Source organism: Artemia franciscana, chromosome 11 (genome assembly GCF_032884065.1).
Source record: "Artemia franciscana chromosome 11, ASM3288406v1, whole genome shotgun sequence".
In the NCBI taxonomy this organism is placed as follows: Eukaryota; Metazoa; Arthropoda; class Branchiopoda; order Anostraca; family Artemiidae; genus Artemia; species Artemia franciscana.
This window is the reverse complement of record NC_088873.1, coordinates 8538370-8556694: the sequence shown is the minus strand read 5'-3', so window position 1 is coordinate 8556694 and position 18325 is coordinate 8538370. Positions and strand designations below refer to the sequence as shown.

Sequence of the window (18325 nt, the reverse complement as noted above, 5' to 3'; positions counted from 1 at the left end):
ATAAAGTAATTTTATAAGGTTATGTTCGGAAACATAAATGGCATGTATAGGGCATATTCAAAAATGAAAAAGCACAAGAATCACGTAGCCTGCCCTAAAAGGAAAAAGACCCGAAGAATTTCTGGAGCTCCTTGTGTACCTCTATCACTATAATATTTATTTAATATTCATTAAATTTTTAATTCACTTAAACCTGTCATCATCAAAACTTGCATTAAATTGAAAAAGTTGTCTGGTAACACTGACTAAATCCAAAGAGAAAAAGCGGTATTTCGGACATTCACCGTTGGATGTCGACACTCGCCAATTTGCGGACATTCACAATAATAAATATATATATATATATATATATATATATATATATATATATATATATATATATATATATATATATATATATATATATATATATATATATATATATATATAGATTTACGATCATTTAGATTTGCTAATTGGGAAGCTTGATTGCAATTGGATAAATTTTTGCTTTTATCTTAATAGTCTATTTTTGCTACCCAATTGGATAAATTTTGACTCAATGGGGTGGACAGTTTCCCACTTCATGGGGTGGACATTAGGCTGGTGTTGTCATTTTGTTGGGAATACTAAAGTAAATTTCTATTTCATTGACTTTACCTATATAACTGTGGTATCGGACGTCATATACAAGCAGTACATGGGCATCTTTAGCTTCTACGGCTTTTCTGAAGGCATCAGCTGCTGCTTCTGCATCAAAAGGAAGCCGAGTAAATATATACAGAACTGGCAGTCGTTTGGTAGGGCTGAGGCATGAGGTACCAAAATGAACTAAGGAATCTGCATTGACATGTTCAGCAGCTATTTCATCAACACAACAGCTAAAACAAATTTCAATTATTTGGGTCATTTTTCAAAATAAACTAGTTATAAAAGCTGACCAAATAAAACCAATCGTATTAATAACCTAGATAAACAGGACAGGACTTGAATTGTCCTGTATTGGTTCTGAACTTGAAGAATTTCTTTTTACTTATTCTTAGTGGATTGGGGAATCTATATTGGCGTGTTCAGTACAAATTTCATTGTCACAATAGCTGAAAGTTCTTTTATGAACTTATTACAAAATCAGACAAGTAAGAACATACGTATTTATCTCTTAGGTAAAAGAGTACACGGCTTGAAGAAAAGATGGACGATTTCCATTAATTTCATCTTTTTTTATAGATTAAGGTTATTTTATCCTAAGTTTATTCTGAGGTTTCAAATTGAACTTAATTTCCCTAATTCACCTTTTTTTTTTTAACAGACTAGGGAATATTGTTCAGCTTGTTCAACAACAGTTTAACTGATGCAATAGTTGAAACGTTTACTTATATATTGCTTTTCAAAAATGAAATGATTAAGAAATTAATAATGATTAAGATTAAATAATACTGATTAAGAAATTTTAAGAAAAGAGTACACGGCTTGAAGAAAAGATGGACGATTTCCATTAATTTCATCTTTTTTTATAGATTAAGGTTATTTTATCCTAAGTTTATTCTGAGGTTTCAAATTGAACTTAATTTCCCTAATTCACCTTTTTTTTTTAAACAGACTAGGGAATATTGTTCAGCTTGTTCAACAACAGTTTAACTGATGCAATAGTTGAAACGTTTACTTATATATTGCTTTTCAAAAATGAACTGATTAAGAAATTAACGCACGAAATATGATCAATGTTTTTATAGCTTAGAGATGTGAGGGCGGGCTTTAAAAAAAACCGATAATTTTCAACGTCTGTCTTTCTGGAATAAAATTTATCTAAGCTTGTTCTGAGCTTTTACTCTAAATTTGTTTTCCTTAATGTATTTTTTTTCTCATGTAACCTCAGTAGCGGTTCTAGGCTTGGGCAGGGAGGGCAACTAGCTCTCCAATTTTTCTAAAATATGACACTAAATTCCTTTTATTTTATTTTACACTCTTATTAAGGTATCTTGCACCACCCCATATTATCAGGCCTAAAACCGCTACTGTGTAACACACTCAGGATACTGTTAAGACCGTTTTTTTGCTATTTTCTTCTATCTTTTTGAGCTATCTTAGTTTTATAGCATTTCATATTTGCAAACATTCAATGACTTCTTGTGCGACAATATTTAAGCCTTTCTTCAGTGTCAAATCAACCTAACTGGGGGATCTATGTCGTCAATCATCAGTAAAGTCCCTAGATCTATTCTAACACGTTTATATTTTAACATAATTCATGAATTTATATATCCTACTAGTCTATTTGCCAAGCTTGCAGCTGACCAGCAGTGGCCTTAGTGGGCCTGCAAGATTAGCAGTCTCAGTAGCAACATTATTTGCAACAATACTAAGTTACTTAGTTAATAATAATCACAAATTAATGCTTAAATGAATAGAGTGCTAGAAATTCTTGCTTTCACTCAACGTAGTGATTGAAGTTTTGTTACACATATAATCAACCTTTTTTTTTACAATTACAAAATATATCTCACATGGGTAATGCTGGTTTGTGTCTATTTAATGCCCCCCCCCCCCATATACATGCATCTGCATCATCTTAAGCACTAATCAGTTTGTTAGAATTCCAGAAGAACTAATAAGCCAATAGAATCATTTACCATAGGAAAACAATATGCTTTTTACAATACATACTATGCAAAAATTAAAAGATTATTGAGCTAGATGAATCTTGATGAAAAAATAAGAGAATTTGAAGCATATAAATTTTCTCTTTAAAATTACTTTCTTAATCAATTATTTAAAATAATTATTCAATTACTAGTTTTCCAATTATTCATTAAATAGTAAATCGTAACTAGTAAATATAAGATACAGTTAAATGGTATATCTGGCCCCAGCTTAAAACAAGATTTTTTTTTTACAAGGGAAATTACTTTTTTCTTCTTTTACAAATATAATTTAACAGCTGGCCCAGCTGTTAGTTCCCAGGGGGATGGCTAATCTGCAGGTAAAGGCGGGATAAAAGTTTGGCTAGTTACCAAAAGCTCGGGGTTCAAGTCCAAAACTGACATCAATTTTTTTTCTAGCATTTGTTTTCTATTAGTTTAGAGCATCATATGGATAAAATTACACGACGCAAGAACTACATTAACCACATTGCTTTAACTACATTAACTATGAGTAGATAAGCTCATGCTAATGACATATGGTCCTTATCTGCTGATAGATGCAGAAATTCTCTACTGCATATAATCTACTGAAGACAAAAAGAAGCTCTACCAGTGGTATGTTGGTGGAAGGACCTTGAATAACTTAACACTGTTTCTTTTACAAAAAAAAACCGCAATGAATACAGGGCATGAATGTCCTTGCTTTTGAAAAAAAAATTAGGAGTTATTTCATTGTAGCAATGTCCAGTAGACATTCAATTTTATTTAGACAAATTTAACGTTTTATAGGACTGTGTTACTCTAATGAATAAATGTGTTAAATTGTTTTCTAGTGTATTTAAAATATGGATTGTTCATTTTAAACTTCTTATTTGAGTTGTTATCATCGATTTTTCACCTTTTGTCTTGTCTTGCTGTTTCTTTTTAGTGTTATATTTGTTTGGTGTTGTCTTACCTTGTTATTTCTTTTTAGTTTTATAGTTGTTTGCTGTTGTCTTATCTTGCTGCTTCTGTTTAGTATTATATTTCTTTGCTGTTGTCTTATCTTGCTTTTTCTTTTTACTGTTATACTTGTTTGCTGTTGTCTTATCTTGCTTTTTCTTTTTACTGTTATACATGTTTACTGTTGTGTTATCCTGATGTTTCTTTTTAGTGTTATACTTGTTTGCTGTTGTCTTAAATTGCTGTTTCTTTTTAGTGTTATACTTGTTTGCTGTTGTCTTATCTTGCTTTTTCTTTTTACTGTTATACATGTTTGCTGTTGTCTTATCTTGATGTTTCTTTTTAGTGTTATACTTGTTTGCTGTTGTCTTAAATTGCTGTTTCTTTTTAGTGTTATACTTGTTTGCTGTTGTCTTATCTTGCTTTTTCTTTTTACTGTTATACATGTTTGCTGTTGTCTTATCTTGATGTTTCTTTTTAGTGTTATACTTGTTTGCTGTTGTCTTATCTTGCTTTTTCTTTTTACTGTTATACATGTTTGCTGTTGTATTATCTTGATGTTTCTTTTTAGTGTTATACTTGTTTGCTGTTGTCTTAAATTACTGTTTCTTTTTAGTGTTATATTTGTTTGCTGTTGTCTTAAATTGCTGTTTCTGTTTAGTGTTATACTTGTTTGCTGTTGTCTTATCTTGATGTTCCTCTTTAGTGTTATACTTGTTTGCTGTTGTCTTATCTTGCTGTTTATTTTTAGTGTTATACTTGTTTGCTGTTGTCTTATCTTGCTTTTTCTTTTTACTGTTATACATGTTTGCTGTTGTCTTATCTTGATATTTCTTTTTAGTGTTATACTTGTTTGCTGTTGTCTTAAATTGCTGTTTTTTTGTGTTATACTTGTTTGCTGTTGTCTTAAATTGCTGTTTCTTTTTAGTGTTATACTTGTTCGCTGTTGTCTTAAATTGCTGTTTCTGTTTAGTGTTATACTTGTTTGCTGTTGTCTTATCTTGATGTTTCTTTTTAGTGTTATACTTGTTTGCTGTTGTCTTATCTTGCTGTTTCTTTTTAGTGTTATACTTGTTTGCTGTTGTCTTATCTTGCTTTTTCTTTTTACTGTTATACATGTTTGCTGTTGTTTTAAATTGCTGTTTATTTTTACTGTTATACATGTTTGCTCTTGTCTTATCTTGATGTTTCTTTTTACTGTTATACATGTTTGCTGTTGTCTTATCTTGCTGTTTCTTTTTAGTGTTATACTTGTTTGCTGTTGTCTTATCTTACTTTTTCTTTTTACTGTTATACATGTTTGCTGTTGTCTTATCTTGATGTTTCTTTTTAGTGTTATACTTGTTTGCTGTTGTCTTAAATTGCTGTTTCTGTTTAGTGTTATACTTGTTTGCTGTTGTCTTATCTTGATGTTTCTTTTTAGTGTTATACTTGTTTGCTGTTGTCTTATCTTGCTTTTTCTTTTTACTGTTATACATGTTTGCTGTTGTCTTATCTTGATGTTTCTTTTTAGTGTTATACTTGTTTGCTGTTGTCTTAAATTGCTGTTTCTTTTTAGTGTTATACTTGTTTGCTGTTGTCTTAAATTGCTGTTTCTTTTTAGTGCTATACTTGTTCGCTGTTGTCTTAAATTGCTGTTTCTGTTTAGTGTTATACTTTTTGCTGTTGTCTTATCTTGCTGTTTCTTTTTAGTGTTATACTTGTTTGCTGTTGTCTTATCTTGCTTTTTCTTTTTACTGTTATACATGTTTGCTATTGTCTTATCTTGCTTTTTCTTTTTACTGTTATACATGTTTGCTGTTGTTTTAAATTGCTGTTTCTTTTTACTGTTATACATGTTTGCTGCTGTCTTATCTTGATGTTTCTTTTTACTGTTATACATGTTTGCTGTTGTCTTATCTTGATGTTTCTTTTTAGTGTTATACTTGTTTGCTGTTGTCTTATCTTGCTTTTTCTTTTTACTGTTATACATGTTTGCTGTTGTCTTATCTTGATGTTTCTTTTTAGTGTTATACTTGTTTGCTGTTGTCTTAAATTGCTGTTTCTTTTTAGTGTTATACTTGTTTGCTGTTGTCTAAAATTCCTGTTTCTTTTTAGTGTTATACTTGTTTGCTGTTGTCTTAAATTGCTGTTTTTTTAGTGTTATACTTGTTTGCTGTTGTCTTAAATTGCTGTTTCTTTTTAGTGCTATACTTGTTCGCTGTTGTCTTAAATTGCTGTTTCTGTTTAGTGTTATACTTTTTGCTGTTATCTTATCTTGCTGTTTCTTTTTAGTGTTATACTTGTTTGCTGTTGTCTTATCTTGCTTTTTCTTTTTACTGTTATACATGTTTGCTGTTGTCTTATCTTGCTTTTTCTTTTTACTGTTATACATATTTGCTGTTGTTTGAAATTGCTGTTTCTTTTTACTGTTATACATGTTTGCTGTTGTCTTATCTTGATGTTTCTTTTTACTGTTATACATGTTTGCTGTTGTCTTATCTTGCTGTTTCTTTTTAGTGTTATACTTGTTTGCTGTTGTCTTATCTTGCTTTTTCTTTTTACTGTTATACATGTTTGCTGTTGTCTTATCTTGATGTTTCTTTTTAGTGTTATACTTGTTTGCTGTTGTCTTAAATTGCTGTTTCTTTTTAGTGTTATACTTGTTTGCTGTTGTCTAAAATTCCTGTTCCTTTTTAGTGTTATTCTTGTTTGCTGTTGTCTTAAATTGCTGTTTCTGTTTAGTGTTATACTTGTTTGCTGTTTTCTTATCTTGATGTTTCTTTTTAGTGTTATACTTGTTTGCTGTTGTCTTATCTTGCTGTTTTCCTTTTTAGTCATATACTTGTTTGCTGTTGTCTTATCTTGTTGTTTCTTTTTAGTTTAAAACTTTAGTTCATATTTGTTTTGTGTTTGTAAACTCTAGTAATTTGCTTCATGATGAATGTACAAATAAATATAAGAATTGACCTGTTTTTTTTTTCACAATAAGCAAATCTACCTTCCATAGGAAGTATCTCCAAGTATAAAGACATCTATGTCTATAACTGTTTTCTCAATTTGCAATGCCACATCAGGCGCATCAACTAGTAAGTCATCTGGAAATTGAAGAGCAACCTGAAATAGAATAACAACTTTGAATGGATTTAATTTATTCTACTTTTCATAAAATATCAAAGGGATAAAGCTGATATCCCGAATGGTAGCAGATTCTTTTCCTGAGTTGAAGAAAATTTTCTTGGCTGTCAACTAAATATCATAAAATTGGTCTTTTGTTTAATGAGAGTGAAGCACTTGCGTTTGTTTTATGTTCTCTACAGCCTTTTACTGCTTTTGATCAGCAGTATTTTCTTTTCCAAGAATAGACACACACTAGGGGGATTAACATTTGGACTTTCGAGTGAAAAAGAAAACGGCTAATTTCGGTACTTTTTCGTCAAAATTACCACATAAGGTACCTTAAAAAACTTCAAAAGAAAGCTTTAGAGAGAAGTTCTTTATGAAAAACTAAGCAAAGCCTTTCATCCTCTAAAAATTTACGCCATCTACATCCTCTCCCTAGTTTGTCAGCCAATAATTTGCTCACAATTGGGTGCTAGTGATTGTCACACTTTAATTGCCAGAATGAAAAACTGATAGATTCGTTGATTTCCTCATCTTTTATTTCCAATTAATATATAAAACTAGCATCCTCCAAAGACACATACCTAACATGTCCATAACATATGACTATTCTATGACTATTTTATTTGGGCTTTCTATTTGCATTAAATCTCAAATCGACTCGGTTGGCTCTTGTTCCCCATTTACCAGAGAGCCAACCAAGAGCCATTTTCCATCGTAGTTATTGACTCCTTATTAGCTGTAAATTGTCGCTTAACCGTTTTTACTTGCATGCCTTTATTATGTATTTGTTAATTTGCACATTGAGATAAGATTTTTTAATCGACTTATTTCGCACATTGAGATAACATTTATTAATTGACTCGGTACTCTACCTACAGATAGGTAGACTAGCTCCATAGGAGGCTTAGACCAAGTAGGACCTTGTCCCAGTGGGGCCCATAATAGAAACTGGGCAACCGTCCCCTGGGAGTCATAATTACAGGTGGAGGAGGAAGAAGGCCCCTCAAATGTACACTCAGCAGGGCCAACTGCCGTGTTCACACGTCAGATGAGTTACAAACCTTCTCCCAGTAATGGGTTAAATTGCAAGGTGAAGCAGAACCCCATCGTGGGAGGATCCTCTATAGGAGGACAACTGCGACAGGGCGTAAGATCAAGATTTATGGACAACGGCCTCTGTAAAGGGCTGCCTCGACCCTTTCGGGGTACCTGCAAGACTGGGAAACTTGCGGTCAATTTTTCCCACTTGAGGAGTGGCGCCCCTCGAGGAAATTATAGCCTAGTAAACAACACAGCACTCGTACGGGATTCTGATTATTGGATAATTTTCTGGGCTTGATTTGTTTTGATGGGCGTTTTCGGGCTGAAAAACCTCTTTCTTTTTTTTGCTACTAGTAGTAGCATAATATTTGTAGGCATGAATATATAATGAGTCGGAGGTAATAGGCTTGGGACTGTCTGTGCAGGATTTCGACTCTTGTTGATAGAAGAGCATCGCCAAGTGCTGAAAACCATGTTGTGACCAAGATGGGCCCAGGATTGCACAAAGCCTCCAACTTACTGGAGGTCCCAGGGACTTCTTGCTGTCCGGTTCTGAGCCGGCTTAAGCGCTTCGGTGTAGACTTGAGAAGATATGTTGGTCCCCATCCTGCGCTGGTATCCGGGATAGAGGCCAAAATAATTTCAAAGATTTAAAGAACATGAAAATTGGAACCTGGAATGTTACGACGTTAAAAAATGACTATCGCATCGACATTTTAACTGACGAATTCAGACGGTTTGAACTGGATTTATTAGGAGTTTCAGAAACTCATATCCCAGGGGTAGGAAGCATGAAATTAGGTGACATAGAATTTGTTTACTCAGGCAGGAAGGATGGGGTACATAGACAGGGAGTAGGGCTCATGATGAATAAGGAAGCTGCTAAGTCTTGTTTAGGCTGGGAAGGTATTAATAATAGAATACTTATTGCTCATTTTATGACTAAAAAGTTTAGGGTATCAGTTATAGTAGTATATACCCCCATTGAACCAACTGATGGAAATACTAGTGACTCAGATGAATTTTACTTAGAGTTACAGGAGCAAATAGACAGGGTACCAGGTAGAAATATGGTGTTTTTGCTAGGAGATTTTAATGCCCAGGTTGGTAGAAATAGGGATAGATGGTATCCTAGCCTAGTTAAATTTGGTGTAGGAAAAGAAAACAGTAATGGCTATAGGCTTTTGCAATTTTGTAGGTATAACAACCTAGTTATAACCAATACGGTGTTTGGTCACAAAATGGCCTATAAGTTGACATGGTATTCACGTGATGGTAAGACAGCAAACCTTATTGATTATGTTATTGTAAACAGAAGACTAGCAGGATCAATACAAGATACTAGGGTGTATAGGAGTGCCGTTATTGATGTTAAAAGTAAAGATCACCATCTAGTAGTGTCTAAGGTTAATTTAAAGCTGAAATTTCGGAAGGGTAACTCCCTCCCGGAAAGTTATGATTTTGGTAGACTTCAGGATGAAAATTTGAGAAAACAATTCCAGGAACAGTTGAGTACTAAACTTGAGGGTTTAAAATTTGACAATGTGGATGAGTCATGGAATAATTTCGGAAAAACAATTTGTGAAGTTGCTGATGGTGTCCTTGGGAAGAGTGCTAAGACAGCAACTAGGAATATTAGTGAAAAAGCTTTAGGTTTAATAGAGAGTAGAAGGGGTTTGTATAAGGATATCTGAGTGATAGGTCGTATGAAAACAAAAGGAATGTAAAGAAAGTGGAGAAAACATTAAAACATGAACTGAGGAGATGTGAACTGGAGGTGATGGATAAAATTGCTGAGGATCTGGAAGATGCGGCTAGACGGCATAATAGTAATATATTATACTGGCATGTTAATAAATTGAAAGGGAGTAGCCAATCCGGACTAGTCCCAGTTAAAGATAGAAATGGGGCCACAATTAGTGATAAGGAAAAAGTAAAAGAAAGATGCGTGGAACATTTTGGGAATGTGCTAAACCGAGATACAGTTGCAGGAAAAGATATAGATGAAAATGTTTGTGATACCTTGGACGTGAAAGAAGATTTGTTTAGTGAGGAAGAATTAGCGACAGTACTAGAAGGATTAAAAAATAATAAGGCCCCAGGTGCTGATAGTATGGTTAATGAGTTCCTTAAATATGGTGGCTCTGAGGTTAGGAATAAGCTACTGAAGATTATGAATATGATTTTTGAAAAAGGGGAAGTACCCAATGATTTTAGGAAAACCTTAATTATACCACTGTATAAGAAAGGTGACAAGAGTGAGTGTCGTAATTATCGAGGCATTAGTCTGGTCTCTGTAGGTAGCAAATTACTGAGTAACATGATACTTTTTAGACTAAGACATGCTGTAGACAAAGTTTTAAGGGAAGAACAATGCGGTTTAAGAAAAGGTAGAGGATGTGTCGACCATGTTTTCACTCTTAGGTTAATAATTGAGAAGTCCCTTCGTTGTCAAACACCTTTGGCCCTTAGTTTTATCGACTATGAGCAAGCTTTCGATTCTGTTGATAGAACAGCGTTAACAAAGGTCTTATCGTTATATGGCATACCAGAAAAATACATTAAAGTGATTTGCGCTATGTACGAGAATAATACTGCTGCGGTTAAGGTAGGAAATGAGGTTAGCAACTGGTTTTGTATTGAATCAGGAGTTAAGCAGGGTTGTGTTCTATCCCCCTTTATATGGATCATTTTGATGGACTTCGTCTGAAGGAGCACAGGAAAGGCAATTGGAGACCGTGGAATCAAATGGGGAGGAAGAACGCTCCTGGACTTAGATTATGCTGATTATTTAAGTAAATTAAATGAAAGTGTGAGCAAAATGAATGAATTTTTAGAGGTTTTACGAGTTCAGGGTGCTAAAATAGGCTTGAAAATTAATGTTAAGAAGACTAAGTCACTAAGGCTAAGAATAAGTGAAGATGAACAGGTGACATTAGGTAAAGAAAAGATTGATCAGGTTGGGAGCTTCAGTTACCTTGGTAGTATTATTAGTAAAGATGGTGGGAGCAGTGAAGATGTTAAAAGTAGAATAGCTAAAGCTCAGGGTGTTTTTTCACAGTTAAAAAAAGTTTGGAAGAATAGAAAGATAAGCCTACAAACCAAGATTAGAATATTGGAAGCTACGGTGATGACAGTGGTCAAATATGGCTCTGAAGCATGGGCACTCCGAAAAGCAGATGAAAATTTACTAGATGTTTTCCAGAGAAATTGCCTACGGATTGTTCTGGGTACCCGACTGACTGACCGTATTTCAAACAGTAGATTGTACGAAAAATGTGGTTCAATCCCGCTTTCTTGGGCTATAATGAAAGAAAGGTTGAGATGGCTAGGCCACGTTCTACGGATGAAGGATGACAGATTACCAAAGATTGTCCTTTTTGGCCAACCGTCTGGGGCTACACGGAAAGCAGGTCGTCCTTGTCTGGGTTGGGAGGATGTCATAAATAAAGATTTAAAGGAAATGGGAACTTCCTGGGAGGGTGTAAAGAGGGAGGCTTTAAATAGATTAGGTTGGAGGAAGAGCGTGCGTAGCTGTGTTGGCCTCAGGCGGCTTGGTGCTGCAGTGAGTTATTAGTAGTAGTAGTAGTAGTAATTGACTCGGTAGGCTCTTGTTCACTATTTCCAAGATAGCCAACCGAGAGCCATTTTCCAGCATTTTTCACTGTAGTTATGGACTCCTTATTAGCTGTAAATTCTCGCTTAACCGTTTTTACTTCATGCCTTTATTGTGTATTTGTTATTTTGCACATTGAGATAACATTTATTAATTGACTCGGTGGGCCCTTGTTCACCATTTCCAAGAGAGCCAACCAAGAGCCATTTTCCAGCATTTTCCACTGTAGTTATGGACTCTTTATTAGCTGTAAATTGTTGCTTAACTGTTTTTACTTCATGTCTTTATTGTGAATTTGTTATTTTGCACATTGAGATAAGATTTATTAATCCACTTATTTTGCACATTGAGATAGCCTTTATTAATCGACTTGGTGGGCTCTTGTTCACCATTTCCAAGAGAGCCAACCAAGGGCCATTTTCCAGCATTTTCCACTGTAGTTATGGACTCTTTATTAGCTGTAAATTGTCGCTGAATCCTTTTTACTTCATGCCTTTATTGTGTATTTGTTATTTTGCACATTCAGATAAGATTTATTAATCGACTGATTTTGCATATTGAGATAACATTTATTAATCGACTGATTTTGCACATTGAGATAACATTTATTAATCGACTGATTTTGCACATTGAGATAACATTTATTAATCGACTCGGTGGGCTCTTGTTCACCATTTCCAAGAGAGCCAACCAAGAGCCATTTTCCAGCATTTTCCACTGTAGTTATGGACTCTTTATTAGCTGTAAATTGTTGCTTAACTGTTTTTACTTCATGTCTTTATTGTGACTTTGTTATTTTGCACATTGAGATAAGATTTATTAATCCACTTATTTTGCACATTGAGATAGCCTTTATTAATTGACTTGGTGGGCTCTTGTTCACCATTTCCAAGAGAGCCAACCAAGCGCCATTTTCCAGCATTTTCCACTGTAGTAATGGACTCTTTATTAGCTGTAAATTGTCGCTGAATCCTTTTTACTTCATGTCTTTATTGTGTATTTGTTATTTTGCACATTGAGATAAGATTTATTAATCGACTGATTTTGCATATTGAGATAACATTTATTAATCGACTGATTTTGCACATTGAGATAACATTTATTAATCCACTTATTTTGCACATTGAGATAACATTTATTAATCGACTCGGCGGGCTCTTGTTCACCATTTCCAAGAGAGCCAACCAAGAGCCATTTTCCAGTATTTTCCACTGTAGTTATGGACTCTTTATTAGCTGTAAATTGTTGCTTAACTGTTTTTACTTCATGTCTTTATTGTGACTTTGTTATTTTGCACATTGAGATAAGATTTATTAATCCACTTATTTTGCACATTGAGATAGCCTTTATTAATTGACTTGGTGGGCTCTTGTTCACCATTTCCAAGAGAGCCAACCAAGCGCCATTTTCCAGCATTTTCCACTGTAGTAATGGACTCTTTATTAGCTGTAAATTGTCGCTGAATCCTTTTTACTTCATGTCTTTATTGTGTATTTGTTATTTTGCACATTGAGATAAGATTTATTAATCGACTGATTTTGCATATTGAGATAACATTTATTAATCGACTGATTTTGCACATTGAGATAACATTTATTAATCCACTTATTTTGCACATTGAGATAACATTTATTAATCGACTCGGCGGGCTCTTGTTCACCATTTCCAAGAGAGCCAACCAAGAGCCATTTTCCAGTATTTTCCACTGTAGTTATGGGCTCTTTATTAGCTGTAAAATGTCGCTTAACCGTTTTTACTTCATGCCTTTACTGTGTATTTGTTATTTTGCACATTCAGATAAGATTTATTAATCGACTGATTTTGCATATTGAGATAACATTTATTAATCGACTGATTTTGCACACTGAGATAACATTTATTAATCGACTGATTTTGCACATTGAGATAACATTTATTAATCGACTCGGTGGGCTCTTGTTCACCATTTCCAAGAGAGCCAACCAAGAGCCATTTTCCAGTATTTTCCACTGTAGTTATGGGCTCTTTATTAGCTGTAAAATGTCGCTTAACCGTTTTTACTTCATGCCTTTACTGTGTATTTGTTATTTTGCACATTCAGATAAGATTTATTAATCGACTGATTTTGCATATTGAGATAACATTTATTAATCGACTGATTTTGCACATTGAGATAACATTTATTAATCGACTGATTTTGCACATTGAGATAACATTTATTAATCGACTCGGTGGGCTCTTGTTCACCATTTCCAAGAGAGCCAACCAAGAGCCATTTTCCAGTATTTTCCACTGTAGTTATGGACTCTTTATTAGCTGTAAATTGTCGCTGAATCCTTTTTACTTCATGTCTTTATTGTGTATTTGTTATTTTGCACATTGAGATAAGATTTATTAATCGACTGATTTTGCATATTGAGATAACATTTATTAATCGACTGATTTTGCACATTGAGATAACATTTATTAATCCACTTATTTTGCACATTGAGATAACATTTATTAATCGACTCGGCGGGCTCTTGTTCACCATTTCCAAGAGAGCCAACCAAGAGCCATTTTCCAGTATTTTCCACTGTAGTTATGGGCTCTTTATTAGCTGTAAAATGTCGCTTAACCGTTTTTACTTCATGCCTTTACTGTGTATTTGTTATTTTGCACATTGAGATAAGATTTATTAATCGACTGATTTTGCATATTGAGATAACATTTATTAATCGACTGATTTTGCACATTGAGATAACATTTATTAATCGACTGATTTTGCACATTGAGATAACATTTATTAATCGACTCGGTGGGCTCTTGTTCACCATTTCCAAGAGAGCCAACCAAGAGCCATTTTCCAGTATTTTCCACTGTAGTTATGGGCTCTTTATTAGCTGTAAAATGTCGCTTAACCGTTTTTACTTCATGCCTTTACTGTGTATTTGTTATTTTGCACATTCAGATAAGATTTATTAATCGACTGATTTTGCATATTGAGATAACATTTATTAATCGACTGATTTTGCACATTGAGATAACATTTATTAATCGACTGATTTTGCACATTGAGATAACATTTATTAATCGACTCGGTGGGCTCTTGTTCACCATTTCCAAGAGAGCCAACCAAGAGCCATTTTCCAGTATTTTCCACTGTAGTTATGGGCTCTTTATTAGCTGTAAAATGTCGCTTAACCGTTTTTACTTCATGCCTTTACTGTGTATTTGTTATTTTGCACATTCAGATAAGATTTATTAATCGACTGATTTTGCATATTGAGATAACATTTATTAATCGACTGATTTTGCACATTGAGATAACATTTATTAATCGACTGATTTTGCACATTGAGATAACATTTATTAATCGACTCGGTGGGCTCTTGTTCACCATTTCCAAGAGAGCCAACCAAGAGCCATTTTCCAGTATTTTCCACTGTAGTTATGGGCTCTTTATTAGCTGTAAATTCTCGCTTAACCGTTTTTACTTCATGCCTTTATTGTGTATTTGTTATTTTGCGCATTGAGATCAGATTTATTAATCGACTGATTTTGCACATTGAGATAACATTTATTAATCGACTGATTTTGCACATTGAGATAACATTTATTAATCGACTGATTTTGCACATTGAGATAACATTTATTAATCGACTCGGTGGGCTCTTGTTCACCATTTCCAAGAGAGCCAACCAAGAGCCATTTTCCAGTATTTTCCACTGTAGTTATGGGCTCTTTATTAGCTGTAAAATGTCGCTTAACCGTTTTTACTTCATGCCTTTACTGTGTATTTGTTATTTTGCACATTCAGATAAGATTTATTAATCGACTGATTTTGCATATTGAGATAACATTTATTAATCGACTGATTTTGCACATTGAGATAACATTTATTAATCGACTGATTTTGCACATTGAGATAACATTTATTAATCGACTCGGTGGGCTCTTGTTCACCATTTCCAAGAGAGCCAACCAAGAGCCATTTTCCAGTATTTTCCACTGTAGTTATGGACTCTTTATTAGCTGTAAATTGTCGCTTAACCGTTTTTACTTCATGCCTTTACTGTGTATTTGTTATTTTGCACATTCAGATAAGATTTATTAATCGACTGATTTTGCATATTGAGATAACATTTATTAATCGACTGATTTTGCACATTGAGATAACATTTATTAATCGACTGATTTTGCACATTGAGATAACATTTATTAATCGACTCGGTGGGCTCTTGTTCACCATTTCCAAGAGAGCCAACCGAGAGGCATTTTCCAGCATTTTTCACTGTAGTTTTGGACTCTTTATTAGCTGTAAATTGTCGCTTAACCGTTTTTACTTCATGCCTTTACTGTGTATTTGTTATTTTGCACATTCAGATAAGATTTATTAATCGACTGATTTTGCATATTGAGATAACATTTATTAATCGACTGATTTTGCACATTGAGATAACATTTATTAATCGACTGATTTTGCACATTGAGATAACATTTATTAATCGACTCGGTGGGCTCTTGTTCACCATTTCCAAGAGAGCCAACCAAGAGCCATTTTCCAGTATTTTCCACTGTAGTTATGGGCTCTTTATTAGCTGTAAAATGTCGCTTAACCGTTTTTACTTCATGCCTTTACTGTGTATTTGTTATTTTGCACATTCAGATAAGATTTATTAATCGACTGATTTTGCATATTGAGATAACATTTATTAATCGACTGATTTTGCACATTGAGATAACATTTATTAATCGACTGATTTTGCACATTGAGATAACATTTATTAATCGACTCGGTGGGCTCTTGTTCACCATTTCCAAGAGAGCCAACCAAGAGCCATTTTCCAGTATTTTCCACTGTAGTTATGGACTCTTTATTAGCTGTAAATTGTCGCTTAACCGTTTTTACTTCATGCCTTTACTGTGTATTTGTTATTTTGCACATTCAGATAAGATTTATTAATCGACTGATTTTGCATATTGAGATAACATTTATTAATCGACTGATTTTGCACATTGAGATAACATTTATTAATCGACTGATTTTGCACATTGAGATAACATTTATTAATCGACTCGGTGGGCTCTTGTTCACCATTTCCAAGAGAGCCAACCGAGAGCCATTTTCCAGCATTTTCCACTGTAGTTATGGACTCTTTATTAGCTGTAAATTGTCGCTTAACCGTTTTTACTTCATGCCTTTATTGTGTATTTGTTATTTTGCACATTGAGATAAGATTTATTAATCGACTGATTTTGCACATTGAGATAACATTTATTAATCGACTGATTTTGCACATTGAGATAAGATTTATTAATCGACTGATTTTGCACATTGAGATAACATTTATTAATCGACTCGGTGAGCTCTTGTTCACCATTTTCCAGAGAGCCAACCGAGAGCAATTTTTCAAAAATTTTCACTGTAGATATGGACTCATTATTAGCTGTAGATTGTCCCTTAACCGTTTTTACTTGCATGGCTTTATAGTGTATAAGTTATTTCAAAAAAAAAACCATCAAGCATCAAATACCCCCTCCCCTACACAATATGACTCTATGACCAGGAATGCAAGAAAAGAATAAAAACAGACACAAGACAAAAGCAAAAGAGGAGAAAAACAAAAATCAATTTACTAATAAGTAAAATGCCAATCAACAGCCAACTGATTAATTGACAAAAACCAAACCAGAGCAAAGACTCCTGCCCAACAAACAAAACCCAATCCAAAAACATCAATCACACATGAGCATTAAATAATAATAAATAATAATTACATCGACAACTTAAGACTGAATAACAATATGAAAGAAATGTTTTAGAACCATAAGAGGAAAAACGTTTTTAAGCATTTCGAATTTCCTTAATATTTTCATTTTAATTTTCCTAACCTGGTCCCTGAAGGAATTGTTCTCATCAAGAAGAATACCCAAGAATCAAACACAACGACCACTCAGCGTACTGAGCTTTCTAGACATCCAAAAACATAGTGACAGGAACCAGATCAAGAGTGAAATGTAGGAAATTTCAAAGAACAACAAAAGCATGCTCAGTTTAGTGCTTTGCTTGGAAGCCAAATTGAAAGCCTCCAAAAAAAATTCTTCACGTCTAAAGAGTAAAGTAGACAGGAAAGCATAGCCTTTTAAAATTTTTGCAAAATACAGACACTAAAGATATTGGTCAACAAATAGCTGGATTACACAGATGTTTTCCATTATATGATACAGTCATTCAAGCTTGTTTTGATGAACTGAGAAAAATTCTGTTCTTAAAATACAAATTTTAGAGTCTTATCAGGGAGAGATAATTAAAGGAAGAATGAATTATACTACCCTGGTGGTTATATAATCAACGCCAGAAGATGCTGAACCTTTTAATTCATTGACAAGTCTACTTATATCAACCTCAGAAACTGGCTCCAGGGCCTGCAACCTCCAGCAGATTGCACGAAGATGAGGAAGAAGGGAGCTTACTGAAGAAGCAGTTGTTTTTCCAACATTTGCAAAATAAGAGTAAAATGATTTAGAATGTTCAGTCCGAATTGCACAACTGCATCATCAACCATCGAACTTGGAGGGATACAAGAAGGTGGAGACAAAGATTTGAGGATAGAATTAATCAATTACCATCTTTTCCAAATATTATTTCTGTAAATTGAGAAGCCCTGAAAATAATAAGGGCGTTAGCCTTCTGGATTAAAGAATTATAAATACTCCTATAGTTTTTGAAGAATTGGAGTCAAGCGGAAGCTGGATTTGACAATAACTTTACTGACTTATGAGATTTCCAAAGGTTATGTTTTCTTTTCTGAGTTCTGCAAAGATCAGGAGTCATGCATGAATTTAAGAGAAAACATCTTTTGCATCTGGAACTACACTATAGTACACACATTGACAATAGAAATTTTGGCAGATTAATAAAAAGAAAAAAACTATGAGCAAGATTCCATGTCTTTATCAAACACAACCCATGGCGTCTCTGCTGAAAGGGATCTTAGATGGATTAGCTCATTTTCACCAAACTTTAAAAACAGCCATG

General features: G+C 33.8%; 1 protein-coding gene across 1 annotated transcript in view; it reads right to left on the bottom strand.

The window, feature by feature from the left end:
• The window catches only part of LOC136032765 (2-(3-amino-3-carboxypropyl)histidine synthase subunit 2-like), a 37598-nt gene that overhangs the window by 8553 nt on the left and 10720 nt on the right, over positions 1-18325 (bottom strand). The window contains exons 2-3 of the mRNA XM_065713114.1: positions 6544-6659; positions 640-860 (exon numbers count right to left, since the gene is read on the bottom strand). Of these exons, the coding sequence (XP_065569186.1) occupies positions 640-860; positions 6544-6659 (337 nt within the window). The remainder of the gene's footprint in view (positions 1-639; positions 861-6543; positions 6660-18325) is intronic.